The 23,349-nt window shown below is 33.7% G+C and overlaps 4 protein-coding genes across 7 annotated transcripts; 2 read left to right on the forward strand and 2 right to left on the reverse strand.

Annotated features, from left to right (window-relative positions):
* Positions 1–240: 240 nt before the first annotated feature.
* Positions 241–9,773, forward strand: LOC114396697 (phospholipid-transporting ATPase 1-like). Of its 4 annotated transcripts, XM_028358807.1 has the most exons (10): positions 241–512; positions 642–2,592; positions 3,235–3,583; positions 3,776–4,559; positions 4,737–4,860; positions 5,044–5,263; positions 5,697–6,155; positions 6,261–6,574; positions 8,734–8,787; positions 9,366–9,773. In XM_028358807.1, the coding sequence occupies exons 2-8, from the start codon at positions 837–839 to the stop codon at positions 6,457–6,459; spliced, it is 3,891 nt and encodes a 1,296-aa protein (XP_028214608.1). In that variant the 5' UTR covers positions 241–512; positions 642–836; the 3' UTR covers positions 6,460–6,574; positions 8,734–8,787; positions 9,366–9,773. The 4 variants fall into 4 exon arrangements, with proteins under 4 accessions (XP_028214608.1, XP_028214606.1, XP_028214605.1 ...); XM_028358805.1 differs by lacking the exon at positions 8,734–8,787 and having other exon boundaries at positions 615–2,592; XM_028358804.1 differs by lacking the exon at positions 8,734–8,787.
* Positions 9,774–14,341: 4,568 nt separating this feature from the next.
* On the reverse strand, positions 14,342–14,719 carry LOC114397371 (eggshell protein-like). Its single transcript, XM_028359426.1, has one exon. It carries the CDS (start codon positions 14,717–14,719, stop codon positions 14,342–14,344), a length of 378 nt encoding a protein of 125 aa, XP_028215227.1.
* Positions 14,720–15,845: 1,126 nt separating this feature from the next.
* LOC114397372 (loricrin-like) lies at positions 15,846–16,418 on the reverse strand. Its single transcript, XM_028359427.1, has one exon. It carries the CDS (start codon positions 16,416–16,418, stop codon positions 15,846–15,848), a length of 573 nt encoding a protein of 190 aa, XP_028215228.1.
* A 4,433-nt stretch (positions 16,419–20,851) lies between these two features.
* Positions 20,852–22,864, forward strand: LOC114397735 (WRKY DNA-binding transcription factor 70-like). Its single transcript, XM_028359921.1, has 3 exons — positions 20,852–21,266; positions 21,753–21,857; positions 22,212–22,864. The coding sequence occupies exons 1-3, from the start codon at positions 20,944–20,946 to the stop codon at positions 22,681–22,683; spliced, it is 900 nt and encodes a 299-aa protein (XP_028215722.1). The 5' UTR covers positions 20,852–20,943; the 3' UTR covers positions 22,684–22,864.
* The last annotated feature ends 485 nt before the right edge of the window (positions 22,865–23,349 follow it).

A 23,349-nucleotide genomic window follows, 5' to 3' on the forward strand; every position in this document is an offset into this window, starting at 1 on the left:
AGAAGCTATCTGAAATTATTTCAAAAGTTAGAACAATAGTGTATAAGTTATACACATGCTGATAGATAGACTTTTTATTTTTTATTTTTTTTATAAAATGACGTTAATGAAGGTCGAAATTGATTATAAGTTTCTTAATAATTAACTACTAATATTTTATTAATAAAAAAAAATTAGTCTTGGAAAAAAATAATAATGATATATATTTTTTACTGTGAAAGAAAAAGGAAGAGAAAGGAGAGTAATGGCATTAGATGGTGGTGGCCAGAAGAAGAGAAAAGCAAAGAAGCATTGGATTGCTATTGCCCATTGGTGGTTCAGCGCTCCTCTCTCTCTCTCTCTCTCTCTCCTCGAACTCCGACGCACCCTTCCATCTCTCCCTTTCACTCCAACCCAAACCTGAATCTCTGATCCCTTCTCCCTCTCCTTTCTCTTTCCTCTCCTCCCTTTGCTGTACTACATCCCAGCCACATTTCCTTTTCACTCCGATTTTCACCCCCAATTTTCACCAGGTACTTCATTTTCGCTCCATCATCATCATCTCTTCTTTTTTCTTTTTTACGATGTAGGGTTAACCATTTCCTTCAAATTTTGTTTCCTGATTCATTCAACAGGTTTTTAACCTTTTAATTCAATTCCAGGGAATCCACCGTTAATTTTCGCTTAACTGTTGAACTAGGTTTTTGTTTATTGTTCTTGTTGTGTCAATCGAGAATGCCTCGGGGGTGATTCCGATTCGTGTCTTAGATCTCGTTACTGTTGCGTCCGTGGATTGAATTTGGGGGGGTTTATCGATCCCTTAGCGGTGTTTATACAATGTGGTTGGAGAAGTATTTATGAGTTCGGATGAGTCCTTGCTTTTGGAATCGTCGGATTCTCGTCCAGTGATTCATCACCGCCGCGGGAAATCGGGTTCCCGGAGCTACCTCTCCGGCAATGGTTCCTTCTCATCTTCGGCCTTTGATGATGCTTTCGCTGAGAGCATCGTTTTGGATGTGAAGGAACGAGACGGTGGGGACGTTGTGTTGTCCAGAGATTGTAGTCTCCACACTGCAGCGTTTGGGAATAATAGTGGTTCTGAGAGTTGTGTTGAGGCCCAGTTCCCGTGGCAGTTTCCCTTGGAATGCCCCCCGCGCGAGAGGAGCAGCTTGGCATCGTGGGGTGCAATGGAACTGGGTGATGCCGATAGCCGGAGTGTGCCATTTGAGATATCTGGAGCTTCATCCCAAGTACAGGACAGCAGGTTGAATAGTAAATCACAGAGAATTCGGCACAAAAGTGTACAATTTGATGATGCTGCCTTACATGAGGACAGTGCCAGGTTGATCCATATCAATGATCCGAGGAGGACGAATGGTAAGTATGAGTTCACTGGAAATGAGATCCGGACTAGCAGATACACCTTTGTTACCTTTTTGCCCAAGAATCTGTTCATTCAGTTTCATCGGGTGGCTTATCTGTATTTCCTTGCTATTGCTGCGCTCAATCAGCTTCCTCCACTGGCTGTGTTTGGGAGGACAGTGTCTCTTTTCCCGCTTTTGTTTGTGCTTTGTGTCACAGCTATTAAGGATGGCTATGAGGATTGGCGGAGGCACAGGTCAGATCGCAATGAGAACAACCGGGAGTCTCTGGTGCTTCAGTCTGGTGATTTCCGATCAAAGAAATGGAAAAAAATACAAGCTGGTGAGGTTGTTAAGATCTTTGCGGATGAGACAATTCCGGCTGACATGGTCTTGTTGGGGACGAGTGATCAAAGTGGGCTTGCCTATATTCAGACAATGAATTTGGATGGAGAATCAAATTTGAAGACAAGGTATGCTAGGCAGGAAACAGCTATGGTAGTTGCATCCGAAGCTTGTGATGTTTTTGGTGTAATTAGATGTGAGCAACCCAACCGGAATATTTATGAGTTCACGGCCAACATGGAGTTCAATGGACTAAAGTTTTCCCTTAGCCAGTCAAACATTGTTCTGCGTGGCTGCCAACTGAAGAACACAGATTGGATAATTGGTGTTGTAGTTTATGCAGGACAAGAAACAAAAGCAATGTTGAACAGTGCAGCTTCTCCTTCCAAGAGAAGCAGACTAGAAACTTACATGAACCGAGAAACCCTTTGGTTGTCAATTTTTCTTTTTATCATGTGTTTGGTTGTGGCTGTTGGGATGGGTCTTTGGCTGGTACGGCACAAGAACCAGCTTGATACCTTGCCTTACTACAGAAAAAGATACTTCACCAATGGATCAGATAATGGAAAGAAATATAAGTATTATGGGATACCAATGGAAGCATTTTTCTCCTTTTTGAGTTCTGTTATAGTGTTTCAGATAATGATACCAATATCTCTTTACATCACAATGGAGTTAGTTCGATTGGGTCAGTCATATTTCATGATTGAAGACAGGGATATGTATGATGCCAGCTCTGGCTCAAGGTTTCAGTGTAGATCATTAAATATAAATGAGGATTTGGGTCAAATACGCTATGTATTTTCAGACAAGACAGGAACACTAACAGAAAACAAAATGGAATTCCAGAGGGCTAGTGTGCATGGGAAGAATTACGGGAGCTCCTTGCCTATGGTTGATAATACAGGTATTCAGTCTCCTCTTGATATTGTTATCTAAGTTTGGACTGCTTAATAATGTGGTACAGTACCATTATTTCTTACCTTGCTACTGCAGTTTTTAGTCCCTTAACAATTATTTATTGTGCAAGTCTGAGAAATGCATTCATTAGTTTTGCTTTTTGATAGCCTTGGTTTATGATAATCCCTGTTAAGGAACTGACACTAAGGATGGAAAAAAAGTTAAGGGACTAAAAGTAAGGACAAATAAAAAGTTAAGGGACATTGACTCATCAAAATAAAGTTTAGGGACTATAAAGATAGTAAACCCTTTATTCAATTACTTATAATTGATCCTAGGATAGCCCTTGCAAAAAAGCTTTGAATATTTATAACTCTGTAGTTATTGTATGAGAGGAAGAGCTTCCTGTGAGTTAGCTGATATTTTTCATTCCATTGTTCAATCTCTTCTTACTGGTTTGCTTATTGGATGAAATGGTTATGCTCTTCAATTATTTTTCTATTACAAACTTAGGATCAATTATATATCTTGATCTAAGGTAGAAGGTGTCATCTGTGTGAGTTCTCATCAGAAACCATTTGTAAGCTTATGATGAATTGACAAATTTGCTGGTGCATATATATCACAAGACTTTTGTTAATGATTGCAGCAGCGGAAGATGTTATTCCTAAACGGAAATGGAAGCTCAAATCTGAAATTGCAGTTGATTCTGAACTGATGACATTGTTGCAGAAAGACTCAAATAGAGAAGAAAAAATTGCTGCAAATGAGTTTTTTCTTACATTGGCTGCTTGTAACACTGTAATCCCTATACTTAGTGATGATGGATTTTCCAGTCTTGGAACTAATGAATTAAATGAAGATACTAGACGCATTGATTACCAGGGAGAATCTCCTGATGAACAAGCTCTAGTTTCTGCAGCCTCTGCATATGGATATACTCTTTTTGAACGCACATCTGGACATATTGTTATTGACGTCAACGGTGAGAAACTCAGGTAGATTGTGACTTCCTTTTGGTGGGGGACTACTTGTTTTACTTTGTTTTAACAATGTTTTACACACACACACACACATATTTAATAAAATTGTATTATGTACTTGAATATTCTACTTCAGTGTTGCACTTTGTATGTAACCTAAATCATATCTAGATTATTAAATAACTTCATTATCTCTGTGGTATATAGATTGGACGTATTGGGTCTGCATGAGTTTGATAGTGTGCGAAAAAGAATGTCTGTTGTTATTCGGTTTCCTGACAACGCGGTAAAGGTGTTAGTCAAAGGTGCTGATACTTCAATGTTTAGCATTTTGGAAAATGGCAGTGAGAGTAACATATGGCATGCAACTGAAAGCCATTTGAATGAATATTCTTCACAAGGTTTGCGCACTCTTGTAGTTGCCTCCAGGGATCTTTCTGATGCTGAACTTGAGGAGTGGCAAAGCAAGTATGAAGAGGCAAGCACTTCATTGACTGACAGAGCTACTAAACTACGGCAAACAGCAGCTCTTATAGAAAGCAATTTAAAGTTACTTGGAGCAACTGGAATTGAGGACAAGCTACAAGAGGGTGTACCAGAAGCAATTGAGGCTCTACGGCAAGCTGGAATCAAGGTCTGGGTTCTTACTGGTGATAAGCAAGAGACGGCAATTTCAATTGGTCTTTCTTGCAAACTTCTTAGTGGAGACATGCAGCAGATTACTATAAATGGCACTTCAGAGGTCGAATGTAGAAATCTTTTGGCCGATGCTAAAGCCAAATATGGCGTGAAACCATCAAGTGGAGGGCATCGGAATCTGAAGCACAAAACCAATGCTGGACATGGTGATCTGGATATTCCCAATGGTTCAAAGTCTTTGAGCTTTCCCAAATGGAATCCTGGAAATGAAGAAGGAACTAATGCTCCATTGGCACTCATAATTGATGGAAACAGTTTGGTTTATATTTTGGAGAAGGAACTGGAGTCAGAGGTAAAATTGTCCTTCCTCATTTGAATTTGTTGTTTGAAATATTTATGCATATTGAACATCTAAAACTTGCTTTTTCTCTCAGTGATGTAGTAGGTTAATATACCACTGCTTTAGATTGGAGTTGTTAAATAAAACTTAACGGTAAATATTTATCAGTTTCCTTTTTCCTTTCAACAGCTTTTCGACCTTGCAACTTCCTGTAGGGTTGTGCTGTGTTGTCGAGTTGCACCCTTGCAAAAGGCAGGAATTGTTGATTTGATAAAGAGCCGCACAGATGATATGACACTGGCCATAGGTGATGGTAAGTTATTTATAATATGAAATTGCACTTAATTTGCATTTGGGTGTTGTTGTGAGGCCTGGTTGATGGTTGATAGTAATTTGTATGGCAGTCCAGGCTTCAGCTAGTGTTTCCAGATGGATTTTGATGTAAGATTTGATTTAATATGAACTTAATCTTTTTTGTTTTGATTACTTTTGACAGGGGCCAATGACGTGTCAATGATCCAAATGGCAGATGTTGGTGTAGGGATATGTGGGCAGGAAGGGCGCCAAGCAGTGATGGCATCAGATTTTGCTATGGGACAGTTTCAGTTCTTGAAAAAATTACTTCTGGTTCATGGGCACTGGAATTATCAGCGTGTTGGTTATTTAGTTCTGTACAACTTCTACCGCAATGCTGTCTTTGTAATGATGTTGTTTTGGTATGTATGGTTGTCCTTGGATATCACATAAGTTACTCTTGTGTTTATATAAGTTGGTCTCTCTTTCCTTATTTCTTTTGTTATCCCCTGATGTTTCAGACATGTGGACAAAAACTTGAATTAGAAACATGTGATTTTCAATATTTGGCTATGATATTATTAATAGGCTATGTGCAGATAATTGGCAAAAGGATTTTTCCATATTTAGACGTTAACTTTTGTTATTACAACTCTTATCTTGTTATATTCTGGTGCCAATATTTCTGGAAATAATATATTTCTTCCCTCTGTATGCTATCCTTGTTGATATGTGCAATATGGTGGGTGTATCATAAATTATGGGTTCAAAGATTGAAGTTACTTCATTTTAATAATAGTTGAAGGTTTTAATGAGATTTTGAACATTCTGATGTGTTGTGTTCCTTGTCTTTAGGTACATATTATGCACGGCTTTTTCTACAACTTCTGCTTTGACAGATTGGAGTAGTGTTTTCTATTCTGTGATATACACATCTATACCTACTATTATTGTTGGTATTCAGGACAAGGACTTGAGTCATAGGACACTATTGCAGTATCCAAAACTGTATGGTTCAGGTCATAGGCAAGAAGCTTATAATATGCAATTATTTTGGATCACAATGATGGACACAGTATGGCAGAGCCTTGTTCTTTTCTACATCCCATTGTTCACCTATAAGGACAGTTCAATTGATATATGGAGCATGGGCAGTTTGTGGACAATTGCAGTTGTTATCCTTGTAAATGTACACCTTGCTATGGACATCAACCGTTGGGTATTAATTACTCATGTTGCTATCTGGGGATCAATAATCATTACATATGGTTGCATGGTGGTATTGGATTCTATACCTGTCTTTCCCAATTACTGGTTAGTTATTGTGTCCTTCAATAAGTATTCTGTAATCTGTATTGTGGATGAAGCAGTACTGTAGGGTATAATATACAGCTAACCTGTCCCTTGAAATCATTGCAGGACTATTTATCATCTGGCAAGGTCCCCTACATATTGGATAACAATTTTGCTTATAATTATTGTGGCATTGCTCCCACGCTTTACTTGCAAAGTTGTTTATCAAATTTTTTGGCCTTCGGATATTCAGATAGCCAGAGAAGCTAAGTTAATGAGAAAATGGCAAGATAATTTGCAGCCAAGGCAACAAGTTTCCAGTTAACTTGTGTTACTGTTCCGCGTCTTATAGAAACTACAGAAATCTCAAATGAAATGGCTTCCCTTGTATTTGTCCGTCACAATGCATTCTTATGGCAGTTGGTTGTGCAAGTGACCAAGTAAGGGCATGTTTTCTATATTTTCTTCTCCTGTTGTTGTTATTACTATTATTATCCTCCTCATTATTATTACTATGATGATGCCTTTTTTTTTATTCTTTCTAATATTATTTTCTGCACTAGTTTCCTTGGGCTTAGTGGTTGGCACAATCCAAGAATAACTTCCTTTTATATTGCAAATTGTCCAACACCTGTTCATATTAGTGCAGTTTTCTGAGGGCATCCGTGTCTTCATTAAAGTTGTAATTTTGAACCAGATATAGATCCAGAAAACGTCTGAGGAGGGATAGAAGGCTTAGATATGCATAATTGCATGTAGAAGTCAAAATAATGGAGTTGAAGGCTAAAGACTATATATATATATATATATATATATATATATATATATATATTCTAAAGATAAAAAAATGGAGCACCCCTCCTTCCCTCTGGATCCGTATTCTGCCTTTTCCCTGAACATAAATCTGCTAATAGAGATACTAATAGATAGTTGATTTATTGAGTGAAAAATTGTTCATTGTTGTAGAGATAATATACAACAATTAAAGCACAAGGGTTGGTACTTGGTTGAATAATGAAGTGTCACGTTTGCTCTTCTGCCCTCACCCTCCTCATTTTGTTCGTATTATGGGGTGTGAACATTGGGCATACACTAATTGTATGTGGAATAGAAAGAGGTAAGAAGTCGGATAATGGGAGTGTTTAACAGATGGGAAAGTGGTGAGAGAATAGGAGTTTATTTAAATTTGGGTCTCTTTTAGAAAGTAATTGGCTTTGTCTAAGAAACTAATTGATTTTATTTAAGTTTGTGCTTCTTTTCTTGGAATGATGAACAGACACTTGAACTGGCTTTGTCTAAGAAACTAATTGATTTTATTTAAGTTTGTGCTTCTTTTCTTAGAATGATGAACAAACACTTGAACTAGATAAGGTCTTGTTAAACAATGAAGACGGAGAATTGTTTGTTGTTAAAGAGCTCTTGTTGCATGTTGCAAATCAACATAAGTTACATAACTCTTATAACTGTTACGATGTATACTCAACGAAGCAGATAGATGAATCAATCTTTATAATTGGCTGGGGCTCATAGTTTTGTTTATGTAGATGGTGATAGATTTGGTGATGAATAATGAACGTCTTCCTCCAACTATGTATGCATGTTTTAATTTGGTAGGTTGTCAATAAATTATTCTGAAGGTGCACTAAATGTCGTGCGCATCATATAAGTGAGAAAAAAACTCCTAAGCCTGAACCTTAGGATTTTGGATTAAGGTGTGATGTCATGTTCACTTATATGGTTGCTCACGGTCCATTGGTGTAAATCTTCCTGATATTTACCTCCTTGATTTTCCACCAATTGGTATCAAAACATGTGGAAGAGATGAAGTCTTTACAAAAGAATCAGACATGGGAGAAGGTTGAACACCACTGTTGGATGAGACTCACACTTGAGGGAGATTGTTGGAGTACAAGTGTGAGGTGAAGATCATGTGGGAATGAGAAGATTGAACACTATTGTTGGGAAAACTAGGGGGTAAATACCGGGGAGATTTACACCAATGAATCATGAATAAACATATAAGTGAATTTGACACCACACCTTAATAAAAAAACCTTAAGGTTTAGGTTTATGGATCTTCTTCTCACTTATATAAGGTGTTCAACTTTTTCATTTATACTTGATGTGGGAAAATCGAGGGAATAAATGTCAGGAAGATTTACACCAATAGACTATGAACAACCATACAAGTGAATCTGATATCACACCTTAACCCCAAACCTTATGACTCAGGTTTATGTGTCTTGCCTTTGCTTATATGGTGTTCAATTTTCTCATCCTTACACGATGTGATACTTCACTTTACACTTATACTACAACAATCTCCCCCTCAAGTGAGTCTCATCCACATGGTAACTTCCTACTCAAGTAGAAGACATTATCATCCACAAGTATTCCATGGTGGCCATTAGAGCCCACATACTCTATATACTTGTTCCGCTGCTCCTCCCACGGGACATGTCGCCTGGATCTACCGTTAGGAAAACTTTCGATATAAAGGATCCCTAGACCAAGGATCCACCACCGTCTTCTTACTCGTTCGAGCTAGTTACCAAGTCAAACCGTCGGCTCTAATACTAATTGTTGTACGTTTGAGCAGGAAACACTAGGGAGATTCACATCAATGGGTTAAGAGCAACCATATAAAATGAAGGTAAGATCCATAAACCTGAGTCTTAAGGTTTTGGGTTAGGGTGGGTGTCAAGTTTACTTATATGGTTGCTCATGACCTATTAATATAAATCTCCTAAGTATTTATCCCCCTCGAATTCCCAACAGAGGGTTGGATAAAATTTGCTAACAATTAATACAGCCTGGCTATAGTTCTGTTGGCCATGTGTCTATAGGAATCTCCATTGACTCATTTTAGCTTTTGTATATTTATTGAACCTCATCTGGTTATGGATGGATTTTGTTGGATCATGGATGCCCTGTGTAAGCTTTTCTCATTTTTTCTTGTGAGTGGTTATAGGTTAGTGAAGTTCACATTCAGAAACATGTTTGCCGTCGAAGTTTTGTAACAAGCAAATGACTTGATCACAATTGTATGTTGCAAGTTAGTGTTTTTAAAAAAAATTCATGTCATGCGTGTTTTTTGTGGTCATACAAGTGTTTGTGCTCGCACTTCCTACATGATTAAGATGAACTGTCTAACAAAAGAAAAGATGCCCCTTTCATGTGTTCAAATTTGTCTCTGCTTGGTCATGATTTTTTCTGATCTAAACTTTCCAGATGAGTTGCTGAAGCAGATTGCAGGGGTGTAAGACAAATGCTTGGCATCCAACATAGTAATGTGCCACGGGAAAGCACATGCCAAGGCTGGCAAATAGCTTGGCTGGTTTTTCAAATGCGTCAGGTCAGGAAGGTAAATATATAGGAGATAGGAGATGAAGGTTGGAATCGGCTTAGACTCGGGTATCTGTATCTCCAGCAATTTGATGTGGGTGGAATTTTATCAGTTGCGACTTGATAATAATGATCCACGGTTTATAGAAAAAGTGTGGGAGAGTAGAGTGTAACTAAGTGTACTATAGTTATGTAAAAATCAGGCTTGAAAAACGTCCTTTTAAAAGGAGAATCTCTCAAAGGACGACAATATGATAGGAAAGAAAATGTAATTTTCACGGTCCCTGCGTCTTTCATCTCTTCCTTCTTGCAAATCCCCCTAATATTTGAATTGAAAAAAAAAAAAATAGAAGGAAGAAAAAATTTGAACTTTTGTTTTTATAAACCAACTTTTTTTCTTCTATCAAATATAGGATAAATGTTACGATGAAAGGTGATTTCTGCCTAATTATATTTTATATTTTTCTAATTACTTTAATCAACATTTATTTTGAAAAAAATTGCACCCTAGATTTGATGTTTCGTGTGACTCGTGTTCTTACCGTTAATAAAATTGTTAAAATTAAAAGATGCATTTTTCCTTATATTTTTAAATTTTTTTAATACATTTTTGTTTACTAATTGTGTAATTACTGTTCTTTACAAAATAGTTAAAGTGATTAAAAAATGTCAATTGCTAAAGACATTATTTAACGTATTAAAAGGAAATATTTTTATTAAACTTATTATTAGTATTTTTTTAATAATATATATTTATGGAGGTTTAAAGTGCATCTTCCTTGTCCAAAAATATGATTAATATTACCTTACTAAAGACTGCATGACATTGCAGTGTTTATATATATATATATATATATGCTTAATTAAGTTTTTTATTTTTAGATTATTATTTAACATTTATTTTTTTAAAGTGTTTGGAAATTTTATCCGATGTGACAAACAAAATGTGGTGTGATTTTGTCATGAATACTTTATTGTCATGTCAAGAAATTTTAAGTAGTAATTAAAAACAATCTATTTTTTATATATAAAAAATTTAATTAAGTCAATATGAAAAATAAATTTTTAGTTAAATTATAAGAAGGAATTTTATCAAAATAAATAATTTAATTTCACATAAAATGATAAATTTTATTATTTTATTAAAATAAAAAATAAAAATGATAATCGTAAATTTAAGTTATGTTTAAAAGAAAATCTATTAAGTTAATAAGAAAAAAATGTTTCTCAAATACTTTTATTTGATCAAATATTTGTAAACTTGTCAAAAAATTAAAAAGTTAATTAAAAATTTGATGAATATATATGTAATTTATTTTTATATAAACTTAAGAAACTTTATCCTATTTATTTTTTGAAGATAATTCCTCATTGAAAATAAGAAATACATTAAATTAATAAGATATTTTTTTTATTGGTAGGAATAAAAAATACACTATTTGAAATTTACAATAACTCACCTATTAATTTATCATGTTTAATCAACTAAACTAGATTAATAAAATAGTATAAAAGGTGAAATTAAAGAGTTAAGATGTATATATTTAATATCTGAACAAAACTAAAACAAAACCAACAAGATCAAATGGGAATATTTTGGGTCTAGAGAATAATGAAGAGTGATGAAAGATATAACATCTTATATATGTACATTGATCACATACTACAAAACATCAATTATATATGATTTGAATAAAATTCATTTTTTGTCAAATACCTACCAGAAAAATTTATATGTTTCAACTTACTACTTGTCGTTAATTTTCTTCTGTTAAGTGATGACGGAATAAAGAAAGTGTCACATCACTACGCTCAAATCACATTAACATGTCATTGAAGATGATAACGTAACAACGAAGTGTTCGTGACAATACATGATAACGTGACACTTCATCTAACATGTCATTACTTAATAGAAGACGACTAATAGCACGTAATAAGCTAAAACTGAAATTTTTTTCAGATACTTGATTGAAAAATAAATAAATATTAAATAATAATATAAAAATAACCTATATTTTAAATATAAAAAACTTAATTAAACCATATATATATATATATATATATATATAAATGTGAAAAATTATTCTATTTTTTTTTATAAAATCAAAGAACACGGATGTTCTTTAAGTCATGAGACTTTAATTATGATTCCTATCATATAATCAACGATACTAACACCAAATCCTAACCATTAGTTTCAATTAACATGTGAGAAGACAGGGTGCGAGAGTCTTGAAGTACAGGGAGCAGAGCATGTGACTAACAAAGTTAATTTTAGATTTTATAATTAACATGATCTAAACCCTCAGATTAAATGGTTAGGAGTTGGTGTAATTAAGTATAATGTTTTACACACGTGTAAACGATTCCTAACGCATTATCAAATAATTATATAAAATTATTCAATAACATTTTTTACTATACTAAAATTTAAATCTCATAATAAAATTATATGAGATTTTATGGTTAATGAAAATATATCCTTCTGTGAATATTTATTTATTTATTTATTTCAGTAAAATTTCATTTATTATTACATTTATTCACAAAAAATGTTTAATGAATTATTATAAAACAATTACACGAAATTATCTAATAACATTTTTTAGCATGTTAAAATTTAGACCTTGTAAAAAAAATTGTACAAAATTTTATCATTGTAATTAAACAACTTCCTCAATGTTTATTATCTCAAGTTAAACGTACAAATCACACAAAAAAGATAAACTAAAGCATTTTTTTAAAAGAAAATCAAAATGAAGCATGAAAGACATCAGTAAGGTAAAAGAAGTCCAGCCAAGGACAACAGCCCAATAATAATATTTTTCTAAAACATGTGTGTATAAACATATATTTAAATATTTATTGACATATTCTCTAACATACATTTAAAAATGCAAAATAATATAAAAGTACTCTAATAAATTATAAAATATAAATTTAATACTCCGTGTAAGGTACAAGACACTAAACTAATTAAAATTTAAAATAATTCTATATGTTTCAAATTTGATCAATGTACATTTATTCAATTGTTCGGAGCCCTAGTCCCTCTTCTACCAAACTCATCAAAATTCTGTATAGTAGACATTAAAGGTATACTAGAGCTTGTGTATCAATGGACTTAAAATACTAAAAGATCAAGGTTAAGAAGCTTAAGTAAATAGGATGAGGATTGCCCTTGTCCCCAACTTAAATACATTAATCCCTCTTCTACCAAACTCATCAATATTCTTTAGTCTATACATTAAAGATATATCAGAGCTTGCATATCAACTGACATAAATACTAAAAGATCAAGGATGTTAAGAAGCTCAAGTGAATAGGATGAGAGTTACCCTTGTTTCCAATTTATATACATTAATTTGGCTTCGTCGATAGTCAATATGGGACTTGAATTTTTCAATTTTTTTCCCGATAGATATATGATAAATAACATATATAAATGCTTAGGGGGTGTATTAGATTATGATTTTAAAATATTTTTTTTGTGTTATTCAATTAAGATTAAATGATGTAAATAAGTCTTATATTATTTAATCAAGATTTTAAAGATTTTTTTTAAAAGGCCAACAAAATCCAGTATATTTAATCAAGATTTTTTTCACTTTAAAAAGTTTTATGGTATTAAAAATATACAAATTTTGATAAATTATATTTTAGGATGAATTTCGATGAATTTCATGTGACTTTTAGTAGTATATATACCACATTCACCAAATAATCTCAGTTAAACCCTTGAGATTTTGTTAGATTTATCTTTTTCTCATTCCTTAATTTATTCTCTTTGTCAAAGTTGATACAAATATTCATATGCAACATTTCATAACTTTCTTGGCAAAGAATGTCGTTCCAATAAGTAAACCAATATTTTTCTTTACCAATTTTGAATGCATTGTAATATTTTTTTATAAGGGAATCGAAATGTAGTAGATGTTGTGCTCAATCCAGGATATATAAATAATTGAAAATTTTCTAAATAATGATGACCATATATTTGAACTTTTTTTTTAATTTAAGAGGAAGAACGAGATGCTAATGCATAAAGTGATAGAGGGCTAGAATGAGTATTGATTTTATTTATCTATGTATCAATTAATTATTAGAAGATTGATAAAACTTATTGTTTTTACTTTTTTTTATTCAAATCTTATCATATGTTTATTATTTTTTCCATTAACTTATAATTTTGAATATTTAAAAAAAATTATCAAGTTCTTTCAAATCTTATAAATTTATAAAGTCCTTTCAAATATTTTAAATCTAAGATATAAATTTATTAAAATCCTAACTGCAAAAATCTTAATAATAAAATTCATTTATGAAAGTCTGATAAGTCGTAAAATTCTTAAATAGTTTTTTTAAAAATACCCAAGGACTATTTTAAGCCAAAACAATCTTTTAAATTCAGTCATGGCAATTATTATGATTATGAATAGAGATAAAAATATGGAGTTCTATAGTGCTAAACAAAGACCATTGGATATCATTTAAAATTGAGAAAAAAAGCTATGTACTGACAGTCCAATTAAAATACCATTTAGGATAAGTTTGTTGATTTTAATAAAATTATCTTAAAAATCATATCAATCTCGATTTATGATTGCATGACACTAAAACAATACATCACCATTAAGGGCCCGTTTAGTGGCCAAGATAGAATAGTTATGATAATCTATTGTTTGGTGCACCAATAGGATATGATTTGTTTATCCTATTACCTACCCTATCTTGTTGGTGTGGTGTATTTCTTATCCTAATAGGGAGTTAGGTTAAAAAGCAACAAGATAGATTATCGTTCTCTCTCACTCTGTCCCCTCACCACCTGATGCCACCACCATTATCATTATAGTCATCTCCTAATAGGGAGTTAGGTTAAAAAGCAACAAGATAGAATAATCGTTTTCTCTCATTCCCTCGTCCTCACCACCCATGCCACCACCATTATTATTGTAGTTATCGCCATTGTCACTGTCACTAACCTTGTCACCACCACCTTTAACATTGTTGCCACCGCCACCATCACCACAACCATCATCATCACCACCACTACCATCGTCACCATAACAATCACTACCACCATAACAACCACCACCATCATCGTCACACTTCACCATTGTCACCATCGCAACCACCATCATCATTGTTGTTGCCACCACTTCACCCTCGTCACCATAACAACCACCACCACCGTTGTCACACTCCACTATTGTCACCACCGCAACCACCATCATCATCACTGTGTAGAAGCAAATGACTTTGATGTTTTGATGATGATCATGATGATTTGATGTAAATGCGTTTTTCAAGTTTAATTCAAGACAATGATTCAAGAATACAAGACACAACATCAAGATGATCACCAGTATTTTAGGAAGGGAATTCCTAATTGAAATAGCAAAAGGTTTGGTCAAGAAATTTAAGTTAAAAAATCTTTTTCAAGAAATTTACTCTCTGGTAATCGATTACCAGAGGATGTAATTGATTACCAGTGGCCAAAAATGATTTACAACAGCTATTAAAATTTGAATTCAAATTTTAGACTGTGTAATCGATTACCAGCAGTTAATAAACGTTTTAATTCAAATTTTAAAACCTGTAATCGATTACACAAATCCTGTAATTAATTACCAAAGGAGATTTTTGGAAAATTATTTCTAAGAGTCACATCTTTTCAAATGGTTTTTACATGGCCACCAAAGGTCTATATATATGTGACTTGAAACACGAATTTGCTCAGAGTTTTTCATAACAAAAAGTCTTATTCTCTCAAAAAGCAAAAACATTTCATCCTCTTAAGAATTCCTTGGCCAATACACTTGCAATTCAATAAGGAATTAATTGAGTGCTCAGATTGTACAATCTATCTCTTTCAAGAGAGATTTATTCTTCTCTTCTTTCTAAATTCTCAAAGGGGATTGAGAGACCGAGGGTCTCTTGTTGTAAATAAATCTGAACACAAAGGAAAGATTGTCCTTGTGTGTTCAGAACTTGTAAAAGGATTTTACAAGATAGTGGAACTTTCAAGTGGATTGCTTGGGGACTGGACATAGGCACAAAGGTGTGGCCGAACCAGTATAAATCTGAGTTTGTTCCTTCTCTTCCCTTAAACTCGTTTATTTATTATTGCTTTATATTTATATTCAGATTGTTCTATTTGAATCATTATTTAAGAGTTCATTTTTAAGGGAACTTGCAACTTGCATTGAAATTGAAATAGAATTTTCATTGGGGAAATAGTTTGCAATATCTTAATTCCACCCCCCTTCTTAAGATATCTAAGGCCACTTGTCTAACACACTGTCGTTGCCACCACTCTACCTTGGTCACCATAACAAGCACCATTATCATTGTAGTCATCTCCTAATAGGGAGTTGGGTTAAAAAGCAACAAGTTAGGATAATCCTTCTCTCTCACTCCCTTCCCCTCACCACCCATGCCACTACCATTATCATTGTAGTCATCACCATTGTCACCACCACTAACCTTGTCACCACCACTTTCACTATTGTTGTCGCCGCCACCACCACCACAACCACCATCATCACCACCACCACCATCGTCACCATAACAATCACTACCACCATCGTTGCCATAACAACCACCACCACTGTCGTCACACTTCACCATTGTCACCACCGCAACCACCATCATCATTGTCGTTGCCACCACTTCACCCTCGTCACCATAACAATCACCACCACCGTCGTCACACTCCACTATTGTCATCATTGCAACCACCATTATCACCACTGTCGTCGCCACAACTCCACCCTTGCCACCATAACAACCACCACCCTCATAATTATTTCCACCACCATCTTCGTCATAGCCATCACCGCCATTATTATTGCCGCAACCACCATCATTATTATTGTCGTCACTGCAACCATCACTATTACCACCGTTGTCACCATCATCACCACTCATCGCCATTTTTGCCGCTGCAACTTAATTGTTTAAGGTGTAGAACTTAAAAATTTACTGTCACGTCATTACTAGGGTTATCTGATACATTTTACGGTTACGTAATTTAAAATAATTTGTTAACATTAACCCTAATATTTACAGGCATAAACATAGTCTAAAAATTATAAACAAAATAAGTTAACATTTACAAAATGTTTGGTAAAACCAAAATGTTGTCAAATACAAGAAAATTATAAACATAGTCCAAATATTAAAATATAAAATGGATGACGTCTATGGCTCATACGGATCATGTTAATTCATATGATTAATACGGATCAATGATCAACATGATTCTATGGGTCATACGGATCAACATAATCTGTATGCCTATTACGGATAAACATGATCCGTATGCCTCATACGAATCATGTTGATCCGTATGACTCACAGGATCAATATGATCTGTATGTGTTATACGGATCAAATAACAAATACGGATCATGTTGATCTGTACGAACACACAATACCAAAAATGAAAATGCAGCCATTAACGCAGAGAAAAAGCTTACCTCGACGGTGGAATAGCAAAATGGAGCTACAGGTCCTTAATGCTGACAACAAACCACCCAATGCGTGGCAAATGAACCTCCAAGGAAGGGAAACGACGCAGGGAAGAGAAGAAGCTCAAGAACGGAAGAAGCTCGAACGACACAACGAAGATAAGGAAATGACAGATGAGAAGAAGCTCGTACAGAATACGTTAACAGTACAAATGGATGTATAACTTTTAAATTTTAAGTGAAGGATATTTTTGTCCATTCACTTAAAATACTAGATGCACCAGTAATAATACTGGGTGTACCTAACATCACCCCATCGGAATTTTTTAGTTTTATCTTCTTTTGTTGGAATTTTAATTTTTTATCAATGTGACTTCGTCCCTGATGATTCCATCCTCAACTTAGTCGTCACAAAAACCAAATCTCTTTATTTACCTTGCAAAGCGTGATACTAAAATATAAGAATCATTTCAATTCAATCTAGCAAGGAATTAAAATTATCATTTTCATTGGATTAAAATAATGCTTATCACATGTCTCATTCTCCAATAATATATTAATTTTTAAGTGAGGTAAAATTATTTAAAAGAGTGCTGGCATGGATATACTTTAATTAATTTTACCATCTATACACCCTAGAATCTAGTTGAGCTAAAATATTTCATCCGAAGTTGCTTTCATTTTCTTGAATGTATCCTCTTGACTTTGAATTCTAGATTGATATCATGACATTTTTCTTTTATCGTATGTGAACCGAATGCAGATGGCTTGAGCTGTCCTTAATATTGAACGACAAGATAGAATCTTACATAGATGTCCTCTCAGCAATTAATTTGTTCACACTTATCTTTCTCTAATTCATACTAATATTCACCAACCTTTTGTTTGTATGTTTAGAACTTTAGACCCCGCGAAACCTCAAATTCTTTTTTATGCATTCTGAGTTAATTCCTGTTCTCAAATTTTCAACGACTTTTAACCAAAGGTGGGCTACGCGAAATTATTATTATATTAGCACAATAAACTTTTCTCTATTAGAAATTCATAGCGAGTTGTTTTATAATACGTGCAAAAAAAAATGATTATGAATTTATGATCAAGTCATATATATGCTTGTGAAATAGTATTATCAACTGAAAGTACTAGTATATCTCATGCGAGTCCTTTATGCAGAGAGGGCACGTGGTTTCATTATAGGAATTTCCAAATCGATACCTCTGCTGGCCATGTGCGAGGCCATGAATAGCGGAATAAAGAGTATCGCCAATAACTTACATATTGCTATTATTTTATACTATTAACTAAGTATTGTAATTTTTAGAACACATCAATATTTTATTCTTTTTGCCTTTTTTTTAAAAAAAAACATTGTTATTTTTAGGAGTAGATATATGAGTTTAGGTCCGAGGACCAGTCCGATAAGCCCACGAACGGGATAGATTATGGTCCTTTTTTTTTATAATAAATATGTATAATTATAAGTAATAATTGAGTCTAGTCTGTTAAGTCTATGAACTTAATAGATTTTATGCACTGTCTCACGGGTAGTCTGTATAAGATAAAATTAATTTTAAAATAAAAATTATATAAATTGAGTATTTGAGTTAAAGACTTCATACTTTAGAGTCCTCTCATTCAATCCCTCACTTCGCCACGTGTCTCCCCTCCCCCAATCTTCACTTTGTCATGCGTTTGCTTCCCTGATCCTCACTCCGACGTCAAGCTCGTGACATCACTTTCTCTTGACCTCCCTACCCTAGTCAACACCACATTGCGCTTCCCTTACCCCGACCAAACACAGCACGAGAAGGTCACTTTCTCCTCCTTGGCTCGCGTGTGTCATGTAACACCCCAAAATAATTCAATAATTATTTAGATAAAGATATCTAAATATATCTTTTAGTAAAGGAAAAAATAGATTAAATTGTTTTAATACATTAGATTGTTATTTTTATTTTGAAAAAATGTTAGTATAACAATATATTAGATTGGTTAAAGATAATTATAATTAAAGATAATAGAAATAATAGATAAAGAAAGATTGATTAAACAAATATCAATTACATACGATTCTTATATAAGGGCAGACAATTCTTTGTTTTAGAATCATAAACATAAATAATCTATCTTGGTATTAGTGAGTTACTTAAGGACTGAGAAAAAGAAAGAAAGTGGATAAATTCTTTTAACGTAATTGATAAAGGAGAAGAAAAATAACGAAAATTATAAATTTCTTATTTCAAGAAATGAGTAAAACAAGCTTTTTCTAAAGTTTTGTGGTATAATTTGTGAAAGAGATCTTTTGCAACTTCAAAATAACTATTATGGTTAAATCACAATTTGTTATGTTCCCGATACATTTTTTTTTATCTCTGTCAAGACACTGAATTTTTGCACGTGAACTCTATTATTCATGAAGTAGCAATCAAACTATGTTATTCTTGGTGTACAAATGAAGAGGTGTGTAACTTTCGCATTTCAAAATTAAAGTATTTTAATGGGAAAATTTGAAGTTAACTTCCACTTTTTTTTTTACTATCTTCCTAAATGATGACATGCATTAGATGTATAGATTTGGGTCTCTTGATATTTAGATAAAGGTGTATTATGTGTGTATGTTTAATATTCAGTTCAAGATTGAGTTATTATTAATTCTTTAATTTTGCACCTCAGGTAAATTGATTTTTGAACTGTAGGATACCTGATTGAGAGAAGAAATATATATATTAATTGTATGTACATATATGTGAATTAGGTAGTGAGTAGTGTCTCTCTACCTTTGCCTGCGAATGAATACATTGATATTTGTATATTTGTATGTTTATTTAAGTATGATTATGAAGAATGTATTGTTTATATCATAAATTGATCATTTTGAAGGATATGTATAGATATCGCATATGGGATGGGAGAAAGATCCAGGATAGTCCATCTATGATGAGAAAGATAGTGAGATGCTATTGTATGAAATATGAATTTATTAATCATTTGAAGAATCTTAAATCTACACTGGTCCCAAGAACCAAAGAATTAAGTCTTTTGATCCTTAGAATTACTAAATTGTGTCTGTTATATTATTTATTTGGATGCGTTAAAGTATTTCCATTTATTTAAATATTTTATATATTCAAAATTTCATGACTTGTGATTGTTTTAATACGATTTTTATTAGTGTATAAATATATAATTTTATTTTAAATTCATTGCAAATATTATGATTAATTTCCTAGATTATTGCACTGGCTAAGAACAACACTATTTAAGAACTCCTATTAGTTGTTCTACTCATTGAGATTATCATCTTATTATGAGTGTTATTTTTAGAGCATGAGAAAGAAATTATTATGTTCAAGAAGACTTGAAGACATAATTTTCTTAATTATATTTATTTTAGTTTGATTACTATTATTATTAAAAAGAATTTATATTATATTAATAAGTGTCACGCCCGATGCACATTATCTCTAATCCTTATCCAGACAATGTTTAGAGACTGAGTTAACCTATCTTTTCTTTTCTCTCAAATAAAATTTTCAGCAAGGGCATACCTGTCTTTTTAACCAGAGGCTGCTATTTTTCTTTTGACAACCAATCAGATACCGCCATCTGTTCCATGACATCTATGGCAACGTAAGTACGATGACGTCGCTTCCCTCTCGTGATATTCACCACAACGCGCCATCCTTTCCCAAGCTCCACAATGAAACCCCGTTCCAAAACCATCACACGTGGCGAAATGCTAACCGTCGTGCCTCGCACGCACTAAGGTCGCGAGTGAGTGTTTATTTTCGTGTTGAAAGGGGTTGGAATTTTCATGCCCAGGTTCCTTTAAACTTCGGAGCATGTGCGCAATAATATAATGCCTCCCCCATGTATAATATATAGTTCAGTTGAGTGGGTGTGTTGAGTAAAAAAAAAACGAAACCTTGTGACCACAAACAAGGTTGGTTCAACTTGTGAGGGGGATCAAAACATTCCTAGATTGGAATATGGCAAATCTTGGTTGTTCTAGTCGTAGGAAAGCAATTGAGGAGCTCCTTAGAGGGCGTGATTGTGCCAAACAACTTAGGAGTGTCATCAATGGGAGTTGTGAAGATGGATCATCAACAACCCCATCATTTGCTGAACAACTTGTGAAGGAGGTGCTCATGTCCTTCACCAACTCCCTCTCGTTCTTGAAGAACAACCCCACTTCTGAATCCCATGATGTTTCCAATGTTCAAGTTTGTGAATCTCCCAAGTCTGAGGACTCCCAAGAGAGCAATTGCAAGAGCTCCACCATTAAGGAACGTAGAGGGTGCTACAAGAGAAGGTATTTTTAATTGATTCATTAATTTGTTGGTTATATATGTATAGATTTATAATTTTAGACTTTTAATAGTTCCCCTTTTATTATTATTCCTTGCCTAATTTTCACTGCACCTGATTACGTGATGTTTGAACTTTTAAACATACATGATGATGAATAATATGAGCATGTTAATTGTTGAATAGTAAATACCCTAGACCTGTACTCATCAATTGAGTGTCTCTTTAATTTGGTAACATGATACTTTGTTGTCGTTTGTCCTTTATATGTGCGTACAATTGGACCCCATAAATAATTGTTCATATGCATACATGTGGTGAAGTACCATGTTTTAGTTAGCTAGGCCTGTCTATTATTTGTTTGTTTGTCTTTACTTATGGTTATGTTATTTCTGTCTGGCACTGTAAAAATGATTGCACACACTGCGGTGATTGGCTTTGATTGGTTTAACTTAGAAAGTTTATCTGAATCTGCAATTCATGTTTGCAGAAGAACTGAACAAACATGGGAGAAGGAATCTGAAGCTCCAATTGATGACGGCCATCAGTGGAGAAAGTATGGCCAAAAGGAGATCCTGAATGCCAAATTCCCAAGGTATAGATATATATGATCATACATGAGCATATTATGTGCCATCTAATACTAAAGTTCCATTTGGACAATCTTCTCGGCAAGCACGTATAGGAAAATAAAATAAAAATATAAAATGAACTAAACTTTTATGAAGTTAAAATCTACATGTACATTTCAATTTTCATAGAAATTTTCTAATTTAATTTCTTCAAAAACTAATTTTAACTTTATTTATATTTTAACTTCTGAGATAAACTTAATTCATTTTACTATCTTCTTTTTCGAGTGTTTATTGAAAAAATTTATTCTTACATGACCTAAATTTTGTGTTTATGGAGCCTAAATTGATATATATCTTGAACTTTCAATTTTCAGGAACTACTATAGGTGCACTCACAAATTTGACCAAGGTTGCCAAGCAACAAAACAGGTGCAAAGAGTTCAAGAGGAACCAATCCTATACAAGACCACCTACTATGGCCTCCACACTTGCAAGAACTTGGCAAACCCTGAGATCATACTTGACCCTATGTCCCCTTCATCCTCATCCAAGTTCCTTAGCTTTGACAACTCCTTCCCAACCCCATCAAAGCAAGAGTGCCCCTTTCTCTCATCTTCTAATTTGCCATCATCAGTGAAAGGGGAGTGCAAGGAGGAGGTCCCTCCCTCAACTTCCTCCAATCATTATCTCATCTCTTCTGACCTCACTTTTGATAGCTCACCAAGGCATCATGTCACTCTATCATCAACACTTGACTCAGAGTACAAGAGTGTGGACATTTCGGATGTCTTGTATGATTCTGCTCAGCTTGATGATGCCTTTGAACCCTTCCTTGAATTTAGATGAGCATGTCCTTGTTTGGTTTGTGATTTTTTTTATATAATTTTTACTTTAGTGAAGGCAGTACAAAACAAAATTGTCTAATATATAGTAGTACTTTTCTTAGATAAATGTAATATCCGTGCTTTTATTGTAAATTTTGTCATTTTCAATGAATGAGAAATGATCATAATGTTTCAATGATTTAGTCTAGTTAATAAGAAATTCATATCTCATATAAATTTGAGTTTAAATCTTATTATGAAAACTTTGTTAGTGAGTAATTAATATTGTAAGTACTTTTATAAAACACTCTATTTGAATCTTAAAACCTATCATTGACTAGTGAGGTTAGGTATTTAATTAACCTAAACTTTCATTTCAAAAAATAGAAGAATGAGTTGAGGGAAATTTATTTGCTTCAATGGAAAAGTAGTAAGGCTAAGTTAGATAAAAGCAAAATGTACAAAATTGTGTTGTACCTCTAAGCAATGAATAGATGGTCGAGTCACTGGCTTAGAAAGGTTAAGGGTGGGTTCAGTGCATGTATTGGCAAGGGGGGCCTAGGTAGCCATAAACTGTACGTTGAGTTGTCTGTTGGTTACAGTGTTACGTTTTGGCCTTTTGGTGTTTCGGGATATATATATCAAACCAAAAAGATGATGGGGATATGACATGTTTCATGTTGATGGA

This window comes from Glycine soja, chromosome 18 (assembly GCF_004193775.1).
Source record: "Glycine soja cultivar W05 chromosome 18, ASM419377v2, whole genome shotgun sequence".
Classification (NCBI taxonomy): domain Eukaryota; kingdom Viridiplantae; phylum Streptophyta; class Magnoliopsida; order Fabales; family Fabaceae; genus Glycine; species Glycine soja.

Coding starts and splice junctions, on each gene's coding strand:
- LOC114396697 (XM_028358805.1), top strand. CDS start 837: ATGAGTTCGGATGAGTCCTTGCTTTTGGAATCGTCGGATTCTCGTCCA. Junction 4,861..5,043: donor GACACTGGCCATAGGTGATG/GTAAGTTATTTA, acceptor TACTTTTGACAG/GGGCCAATGACGTGTCAATG. Junction 5,264..5,696: donor TTTGTAATGATGTTGTTTTG/GTATGTATGGTT, acceptor CCTTGTCTTTAG/GTACATATTATGCACGGCTT.
- LOC114397371 (XM_028359426.1), bottom strand. CDS start 14,719: ATGATGATGGTGGTTGCGGTGGTGACAATAGTGGAGTGTGACAACGGT.
- LOC114397372 (XM_028359427.1), bottom strand. CDS start 16,418: ATGGCGATGAGTGGTGATGATGGTGACAACGGTGGTAATAGTGATGGT.
- LOC114397735 (XM_028359921.1), top strand. CDS start 20,944: ATGGCAAATCTTGGTTGTTCTAGTCGTAGGAAAGCAATTGAGGAGCTC. Junction 21,267..21,752: donor AGAGGGTGCTACAAGAGAAG/GTATTTTTAATT, acceptor TCATGTTTGCAG/AAGAACTGAACAAACATGGG. Junction 21,858..22,211: donor CTGAATGCCAAATTCCCAAG/GTATAGATATAT, acceptor TTCAATTTTCAG/GAACTACTATAGGTGCACTC.